Raw genomic sequence first — 9,994 nt, 5'->3', positions numbered from 1 at the left:
GAATCCATCCGCGACTACTAATTTTCGCGACCTAGGCAACATTGTACATAAATACAGAGGTGAATAATTGGTTCGCAACGATAAATATTCGAGAGTAAAAGAAACTCGCGAATATTTCTCACTCGCGAATAACAGTTGGTTTACAGTAATTTCATGTAAATTTGCAGAGGCATTTAAATTGTGGCATGAACTTCTGAGCATCCAAGATTTTTATACCCAGCGGGGGTTTATAGGGATTGGGGTGAACATACGTCCGCAACAACTGGGGGTATCGGTACCCCATCTCTTAACAGCACTCCTCCTATACGACTGAATAAAATTTAATGAGATTCATGAAATCTTTATTACGTAATGTCATCGTGCACATCCTATAATTCGTTTCGATCAGACAGATATTTGGGGTTTCCCATAGCATGGACTTTTGAATTTACTAGGGGGAGATTTACAACATGATAGGAGTATCATTTTTGAGCTCAGTGCCCATACATGTAGTATCGCAAGTTTATCTTACTTTTTGATAGGGTCTAATTTAGTCAAGTATCTAAGTATTACGCATGAATGTTAACAAGTGAAATTTCAACCTTTCTTCAATACGCTCTCCAATTTTCATGAATTTCAGTCACTCCTATACACTGAAAATCAGCCCTTGTGTGGTTATAATTATTATAGAGGAAATCGGCAATAATTTTCCAAAGCCGTTAAAATCAACGATTAGAGAAAAAAAATTGAAAAATGCCGTGTTTTTTTTTCTTTTAGTTTGAACACGCAAGATTGCTCTTTAAATCTTGGACTAAATACTAGTATAATTAACGCAATTTTATATATTCTTGAAATTGGTTGTTCTCTTGTTGATGCTTTTTATTGCCTGTCGTATTTATAAACAAGAACATATATCATAATTTGCTACATGCAGTGATTGCCCCAAAATCCAAGATCCCCCCCCCCCCGAAATATTACAATATTTTACATCATAACTGACTAGTATTATACAAAATTATGGGCTAGAATTTAATTAAAACGTACAGATCATCATTGGAATTGATCAACTTTCGATCTGTCTTGCAAATTCTTCAGTAATTGAGTTTAATACCTGCAAAATGTGAGGTCTTGGTTAATTTGTGAACAAAATTTGTCAGAAAATTAACTTGGATTAACTGTCCTTATAAAGCCAACTCTACAAACATTTATTTCAAGATTTCTCAATTTCCTATAAAACGAAAAAAAAAATTTACATTTACTAGTTTTAATACGTACGAGAGGAACAGCAAAAATTAGAATTTCTTAACGGCAAAGGAAATTTCAAGATTTCTAATTAATGTTTGAGAAATTTTAAAAATATTTATGATTGCATTGTTTACAACCAAAAAACCAGTTCTTTGATTGTTCTCGGGTTTAAATTACCCCTCCCTTTCAGAAAACAAACAAATAAACTTTTTAAAAGATAATTTAAGGTTAATATATAATTTTGAAGTAATTGAGTAAAACAACTAACTTCAAAAAAAAATTAAAATAAGTGACATTTTTGTAATTTCTAAACTTAGAAAGTGTCAAAAAGATATCACCTTTGTCTTAAAAAAAATAAATTTCGGCACAATTAATAAATCATGAAATAATATCACAAATATCGGAAATTAAACTAATTCTATTACTTGCTTTAGTTAATATCTTGCAAGAGAATATTGGAAATATTTGTGAAAAAATCTCTCTCTCTCTCTCGCTCGCGCTCTCTCTCTCTCTGATTCAAAGCTAAGGAATTTTGAACCTGTTCATCCCCAAAACAGTAAAATGAAACAGACCAAACACCGGAAGTTTCGTTCGGATATCCCTGTGAGTTTACCTTGTACGCAAAAGTACAAAACCCGGAAACGATTATTCAAAATATAACAGGTGCGAAAGTGGACTAGTCCAGGTAGACTACAAACATTCAAAATGGCGTCTGGTAAAGGCGCAGGTAAAGGCTATCAAGAGAAAGGCCGAGGATATATGTACTGGTTTGCCTTTATTTGTTCAATAATTTCTCTGGTTTTAGTGTTTGTTGCTTTCGCCTCGCCCTTCTGGTACAAGTCCTGGAGCCGAGTTCACAGTCCCCTTGCCAATGTCGGGATGTGGCATATTTGTCTCTCAGGATGGGTAAAGCCCAGGGACCCCACGATGAGGTCCTATGTAGGCTGCTGGTGGATCCACTCTACTTTCTTTGAAGAGGTCTGGGATGACATTATGCCAGGTAGATCATCGATCCATAATTAATGTGTCAACGATAAAAAGAATATGACAGGTGTTTGCAAGAAGCAACCTGTTTAACTTTCATAAATATATATTTTGGCTGAACCATTTTAATGATCGAGTATGCACGTTTCTTCAGTATTATATATATACGTTCATGCTGTGTATATTGTTATTAATCAATTTCACCAGACTTACTCCCAGTATTGAAATAAATAAGTTTTATGGAAAAAATAATGATATACTGATATGGTTTTAGTTGTTACTGTATGAATTTATTTTGATAAATATTTTTTTACATGCCTAGAGAAAGCCTGGTGCAAAAGCTCAATGACAAGTGAAAGTTTTTGGTTACTGTATATGAATTCATGTCAATCTTTTTTTCAGCCTGGTTCCGAATAGTCCAGACGATAGTGATCCTGACACTGTTGATTAACATGGCTGCAGTGCTCATGCTTTCGTTCTACCCAGTTGATCGACTAAGGATCAAGTACTACAATCCAAACAGATACAGGGCCTTCCTTGTTAACTCTGTCCTCATGTTTGTGTCAGGTAGGCTGATACAGTGCAGCAATAGATAACAATTCCACTAAACCACAAAAACCAAGCACTTCTACGTACATTAGACAAATTGATATCCAGCATATCATGACTCTGCCATCATATTGACGTAAATTGTAAATGATCTAGTATTTTTGTCTCTTCCAGCTGTTTTTGTCTTGATTGTCGCCTTACTATTCCCAATGAAGGCCCGCGACCCCAATTGGATGCCACGTCCTTGGTTGAACTACCTATCATGGTCTTATGGATTCTTCGTCCTGTCAGGATTCTTTGCAGTTTTTGCAGGAATCTCACTTTTCATAAAATCTTCAGACATCCACCACAAGCCAGAGAAAGGTACAGAAGAAATCGAGAAAAAATTGGAGTTACCTCCCCTACCATCAGGAATGGCGCCACCAATAAGACCACCACATTACGAACCAAGTGAGCATGGTCGCAGTGTGGGAGGATACAGCATGGGTGGAGCTAGTATGGGCGGGGCCAGCATGGGGGGAGCTAGCATGGGAGCTGTCAGTCAAGGGGCCCAAAGCAAGCATTCAGAATCCTTTGTGTAGTCCAGGCTTATGTGTTAATCTCATCAACTTTAATTATATGTCAATCAGAGCATTTTCTTCAAGACTTGTCATGTACTGTGAATCTGTTTTACCTCTTATCTCTAGCATTCTAGGAACAGAAACAGATTAACTTCATCAAAGAGTTTTTGTGGAAATTCATTGTTATGTGTTTTAACTTCCTCCAAAAACTATTCTAAATGCCAGGTACTCGTATCTAACATCCCTTTTTCATTCAATAGTTTGAAGAAAATATTAAATTGAGCATTCAGATGGTGCCAGATCTATAGATTTCTTTCTAAAATTAATGTACATTCCATTGAAACAAAACAAACAGAATTTACTTTGATGACATTCTATCACAAATTTGCAATTAGATTTCAAGGTCTTCATATCTACAATTATAGTCATGTGCCATGTAATATGTACAGAAAATCAGGTCATTTTTCTTTGCATGTATATATATTAAGGAATCACCATGTGTTTTGTATAATGTCTTTTCAGACTGACAATATAACAAGGATAAATGTGTATGTATACTGGTATATTTTTTATTCTCAGAAAATAGTTTTGGTGTATAAAAAATTATTTAATCATCATTGTACATAATTCATACAAAATTGTAGAATATTTTTATGAATCACATTCATTTTTTCACTGGAGTAAATGTAGAATAATATTTTATACATGAATATATAAAGTGAAAATACAATACATTGTATACAATAAAAAAAATAATATTCAGTGTGTGTTTCTTGTTTCGCATTTATACATGTAATTTAATTGTTGAAAACCATGGCAACAATCTAAAAACAAAGTGAGCAATCTTTTCAGCATCTAAAGCATAAATCATACACAAGTTACAGTGGTCTTTTTAATGGTCTTTGATAAAGACAATACAGTGTAACATGTTTATAGTGACTACTCCTTATCTTGAGATATATATATATATATATATATATATATATATATATATATATATATATATATATATATATATATATATATATATATATATATATATATTAAAGAGAATAATGAATTATTAACTAGATACAGGTGGGAAACAAAACAGATCTTAAATAAGGCCATCTTCAAAATAGTGTTTTTGCCTTCTCCTGACTCAAGGTAAAAAATAAATATTGGGTCGGTAGGTAGGTGGGAAAATTTTTTTCCCTAGAAAATAACAATATCAATGCTGAATTTTCAAAATATATCAAAATAAATTTAAAATACTTGATGATGAAAAGGGGGAAAAAAATACATTTCCTGGAGGTTTAAAAAAGTTTTGAGTTGGGCCATTTTAACCAGTTGGTTGGAAGAAGGCAAACAATTTTTTAAGAGGACCTGAGAGATTTATCTGTCCTGAGAAGTTTGCTACATTTTTTTCAGAAGTCAAATTTTCAATTTCTCCTATAAATTGAAGCATGCCTTTAAACACATTTTTAGCTCACCTGAGCTGAAAGCTCAAGTGAACTATTCTGATCACCCGTCGTCCATCCGTCTGTCTGTCCGTCCGTCTGTAAACTTTTCACATTTTCAACTTCTTCTCAAGAACCACTGGGCCAATTTTAACCAAACTTGGTACAAAGCATCCTTGGGTGAAGGGAAGTTAAAATTGTTAAAATGAAGGGCCAAGCCCCCTTCAAAGGGGAAATAATCAAGAAAAGACAAAAATAGGGTGGGGTCATTAAAATATCTTTTTCTCAAGAACCACTGGGCTGGAAAAGCTGAAACTTATGTGGAAGCATCCTGGGGTTGTGTAGATTCTAAATTGTTCAAATCATAACTCCCGGGGGTAGGGCGGGGCCACAATAGGGAATCCAAGTTTTACATTGAAATATGTAGAAACAAGATGTGTTTGTGAAACACTGATGCCCCCGTATGGCAGCTTATGGCGAAGGTTAAAGTTTCTTCAAATGCAAGTCAAAATCCAGGCCAAAAGATAAAAAATGTTGATACCCAAAGAAAGGTCTTGTCTCGAGGAATAAACCTGTGAAATTTGAAAGACCTAGATACAACTGTTCAAAAGTTATGGCCAAGGTTAAAGTTTTTTAAATAAAAGTCAAAGTCAAGGTCAAAGTGGTTGGTATCCAAAGGAAGATCTTGTCACAAAGATTACATATGTGAAGTATGAAAGCCCTAGCACCAACCATTCAAAAGTTATGGCCAAGGTTAAAGTTTTTCAAAAGTAGGTCAAACTCCTAGGTCAAGGTCAAAGGGTCAAAGTGGTTGATATCCAGAGGAAGGTCTTGTCACAAGGATTACATATGTGAAGTATGAAAGCCCTAGCATCAACCATTCAAAAGTTATGGCCAAGGTTAAAGTTTTTCAAAAGTAGGTCAAACTCCTAGGTCAAGGTCAAAAGGTCAAAGTGATGGTTGGTATCCAAAGGAAGGTCTTGTCACAAGGATTACATATGTGAAGTATGAAAGCCCTAGCTCCAATCATTCAAAAGTTATGGCCAAGGTTTTTCAAAAGTAGGTCAAACTCCTAGGTCAAGGTCAAAGGGTCAAAGTGGTTGATATCCAGAGGAAGGTCTTGTCACAAGGAATACATATGTGAAGTTTGAAACCCTAAGCACCAACTGTTCAAAAGTTATGGCCAAGGTTAATGTTTTTCAAAAGTAGGTCAAACTTCAAGGTCAAAAGGTCAAAGAGATTGATATCCAGAGGAAGGTCTTGTCACAATGAATACACATGTGAAGTTTGAAACCCCAAGCACCAACTGTTCAGAAGTTATGGCCAAGGTTAAAGTCTCATAAAATTTTGCAAAAGTGGGTCAAACTCCAAGGTCAAGGTCAAAAGGTCAAATACGATGGTACCCAAAGAAAGGTCTTGTCACAAAGAATACACATGTGATATATGAAAGTCATAGCTCCAACCAATCAAAAGTTATGGGCAAGGTTAAAGTTGACAACAGACAGACAGACAGACAAACGGACAAACAAACAGATAAACAGACAGACAGGACAAAAACAATATACCCCCGGGATCTTTCGATCCGGGGGCATAAAAATCTTTAAAAATTTTCTTACAACTGGGCCAGAAAAGCTGAAACTTACATACAAATATCATGGGGTAGTGTAGATTCTAAATTGTTCAAATCATGACCCCCGGGGGTAGGGCGGGGCCACAATAGGAAATCCAAGTTTTACATTGAAATATGTAGAAAAAATCTTTAAAAATCTTCTTCTCAAGAACCACTGGGCCAGAAAAGCTGAAACTTATATGGAAGCATCCTGGGGTTGTGTAGGTTCTAAATTGTTCAAATTATGACCCCCGGGGGTAGGGCGGGGCCACAATAGGGAATCCAAGTTTTACATTGATATAGAAAAAATCTTTAAAAATCTTCTTCTCAAGAACCACTGGGCCAGAAAAGCTGAAACTTATGTAGAAACATCCTGGGGTAGTGTAGATTCTAAATTGTTAAAATCGTTACCCCCGGGGGTAGGGCGGGGCCACAATAGGGAATCCAAGTTTTACATTGAAATATATAGGATAAATCTTTAAAAATCTTCTTCTCAAAAACCACTGGGCCAGAAAAGCTGAAACCTATGTGGAAGCATCCTGGGGTAGTGTAGATTCTAAATTGTTCAAATCATGACCCCCGGGGGTTGGGAGGGGTCACAAAAGGGAATTCAAGTGTTACATTGAAATATATTAGAACAAGATGTGTTTGTGAAACACTGATGCCCCCGTATGGCAGCTTATAGGGAAGGTTAAAGTGTCTCAAATGCAAGTCAAAATCCAGGCCAAAAGATAAAAAATGTTAAATTTGAAAGCCCTAGCTGCAACTGTTCAAAAGTTATGGCAGAGTTTTAAAAAAGTAAGTAAAACATCAAGGTCAAGGTCGAAGTTGTTGGTATCCAAAGGAAGGTCTTGTCACAAGAATTACATATGTAAAGTATGAAAGCCCTAGCACCAACCATTCAAAAGTTATGGCCAAGGTCAAAGTTTTTCGATAGTAGGTCAAACTCCTATGTCAAGGTCAAAGTGGTTGGTATCCAAAGGAAGGTCTTGTCACAAGAATTACATATGTGAAGTATGAAAGCCCTAGCACCAACCATTCAGAAATTATGGCTAAGGTTAAAGTTTTTTTTAAAAGTAGGTCAAACTCCTATGTCAAGATCAAAGTTGTTGGTATTCAAAGGAAGGTGATGTCACAAGGATTACATATGTGAAGTATGAAAGCCCTAGCATCAACCATTCAAAAGTTATGGCAAAGGTTAGAGTTTTTCAAAAGTAAGTCAAACTCCAAGGTCAAGGTCAAAGGGTCAAAGAGATTGATATCCAGAGGAAGGTCTTGTCACAAGGAATACACATGTGAAGTTTGAAACCCCAAGCACCAACTGTTCAGAAGTTATGGCCAAGGTTAAAGTCTCATAAAATTTTGCAAAAGTGGGTCAAACTCCAAGGTCAAGGTCAAAAGGTCAAATATGATGGTACCCAAAGAAAGGTCTTGTCACAAGGAATACACATGTGAAATATGAAAGTCATAGCTCCAACCAATCAAAAGTTATGGGCAAGGTTAAAGTTGACAACAGACAAACAGATAAACAGACAGACAGGACAAAAACAATATACCCCCGGGATCTTTCGATCCAGGGGCACAAAATCTTTTAAAATCTTCTTCTCGAGAAACACGGGGTCAGAAAAGCTGAAACTTATATGGAAGCATCCTTGGGTAGTGTAGATTCTAAATTGTTCAAATCATGAACCCCAGGGTAGGGCGGGGCCACAATAGGGAATCCAAGTTTTACATTGAAATATGTAAGAAAAATCTTTTAAAATCTTCTTCTTAAGAACAACTGGGCCAGAAAAAAATGAAACTTACAAGGAAGCATCCTTGGGTAGTGTAGATTCTAAATTGTTCAAATCATGACCCCCGGGGATAGGGCGGGGCCACAATAGGGAATCCAAGTTTTACATTGAAATATGTAAGAAAAATCTTTTAAAATCTTCTTCTTAAGAACAACTGGGCCAGAAAAAAATGAAACTTACAAGGAAGCATCCTTGGGTAGTGTAGATTCTAAATTGTTCAAATCATGACCCCCGGGGTAGGGCGGGGCCACAATAGGGAATCCAAGTTTTACATTGAAATATGTAAGAAAAATCTTTTAAAATCTTCTTCTTAAGAACAACTGGGCCAGAAAAAAACTGGAATTCATGTGGAAGCATCCTCAAGTAGTGTAGAATCTAAATTGTTCAAATCATGATCCCCGAGGGTAGGGCGGGGCCACAATAGGTATTACAAGGGGGGAAATCTGGTAAAGAACAGCATGGCCAAAGTTACTCAGGTGAGCATTGTGGCCCATGGGCCTCTTGTTAAATATCAAATTCTATGTCTAAATAACCATGACAAATCAAAATGAATTGCAATACAATAACTCAATTGCATGTATCATAGACATATATGTACATGTATGTGAAATTAACAGGTAATGGCACTTCATTGTAATGTAGCACCCTATATTGTCATTAAAACAATGATATAACAATAAAGAAAACAAATCCTGTATATTGCCAAGATTTGACTAGGCTTCACTGCACCATTATAAAATATCTTTGGTCTATTAAAGATGACAATAACATTATTAAAACAGAACATAATCACACAATAATCATGCGTAACAAATTCAAATGCTGAATACACAGAGGAAAATTAAGCAACTTGAGACTTCTTGCTTTTCAACTGCTAAAATATACTGATACATGACAGTATTTAAAATAAGTTAATGCTATTGGTAATGCAAACAATTTTAACATAAAATGCTTTTGATCCTCACAAGTCAGAACTTTTAAATACATGAATGAATATATACCGCTAAATGAAACAGAATGATGGGACCAATCAACTGCCATAATTTTGTCTCAATTAATCATTAAATAATTGTTATTGACAATAAGCAGAAAGTTTGATTGTACAAGAACACATTCCCGGAATGGATTGTCAATCCTTGAAATACTCAATGTCAAAGACACACTCAAAACATTTTACACATAGAACGAATGTACTAAAGGTACCACTGTAAAATGTACAGTACAGTCAAACCTCGTCATCTTGAACTTGATTGGGACTAAGATTACAGTTCAAGATATCTGAGGATATTTGAGGATTCAAAATGAGGATTAAAAACCACTAAAAAAAACTGGTTGGGACTGCCAACTCTGAATATCCCTGGTATTCGAGATACTGGTGTTCAAGATAACGAAGTTCAACTGTATTACATGTAATATAAACTACTGAAAGAAATAGAAAAGTTCTTATAACTATCCTTTTTAAAAATTAAGAGATTAATTAATGCATTTCACTGAGTCAATCATAAAATCAAGCAGGGGACTTTGATTTCAAAAATGTGTGTTAGCATGTTATATTTTTTTTTAAAGTATTTTTATTTTATTTTATTGACACATTTTTCATATGACATTACACAAGAGAACTATCATGGAATGTAAATATATAAATATTTAACATAAAACAAGTATCTAATCATTGTATATCCTGAACCATAACATGAAAAAGTACCGAGGCCTGAGTTCTCTGAGAGCTATGGAATATGTATTATCTTTCATAAATAACTTCCCTTTGTAAAGGCCTGAAAATGCTTTACTTTCACAAGGTTACTGAAACAAAAAGAACTCTATGGTCCTGGCCTA

General features: G+C 35.3%; 1 protein-coding gene across 1 annotated transcript; it reads left to right on the top strand.

The window, feature by feature from the left end:
- Positions 1-1,884: 1,884 nt before the first annotated feature.
- On the top strand, positions 1,885-4,075 carry LOC133187237 (uncharacterized). The gene is made up of 3 exons (XM_061322594.1): positions 1,885-2,224; positions 2,611-2,775; positions 2,932-4,075. Exons 1-3 carry the CDS (start codon positions 1,930-1,932, stop codon positions 3,336-3,338), a joined length of 867 nt encoding a protein of 288 aa, XP_061178578.1. The 5' UTR covers positions 1,885-1,929; the 3' UTR covers positions 3,339-4,075.
- The last annotated feature ends 5,919 nt before the right edge of the window (positions 4,076-9,994 follow it).

This window comes from Saccostrea echinata, unplaced genomic scaffold (assembly GCF_033153115.1).
Source record: "Saccostrea echinata isolate AGI-Se365-2 ecotype Australia unplaced genomic scaffold, CSIRO_AGI_Sech_v1 ptg000014l, whole genome shotgun sequence".
NCBI classification, from domain to species: Eukaryota; Metazoa; Mollusca; class Bivalvia; order Ostreida; family Ostreidae; genus Saccostrea; species Saccostrea echinata.
This window is presented reverse-complemented; position numbering and strand designations above follow the sequence as displayed.

Coding starts and splice junctions, on each gene's coding strand:
- LOC133187237 (XM_061322594.1), top strand. CDS start 1,930: ATGGCGTCTGGTAAAGGCGCAGGTAAAGGCTATCAAGAGAAAGGCCGA. Junction 2,225..2,610: donor CTGGGATGACATTATGCCAG/GTAGATCATCGA, acceptor TCTTTTTTTCAG/CCTGGTTCCGAATAGTCCAG. Junction 2,776..2,931: donor TGTCCTCATGTTTGTGTCAG/GTAGGCTGATAC, acceptor TGTCTCTTCCAG/CTGTTTTTGTCTTGATTGTC.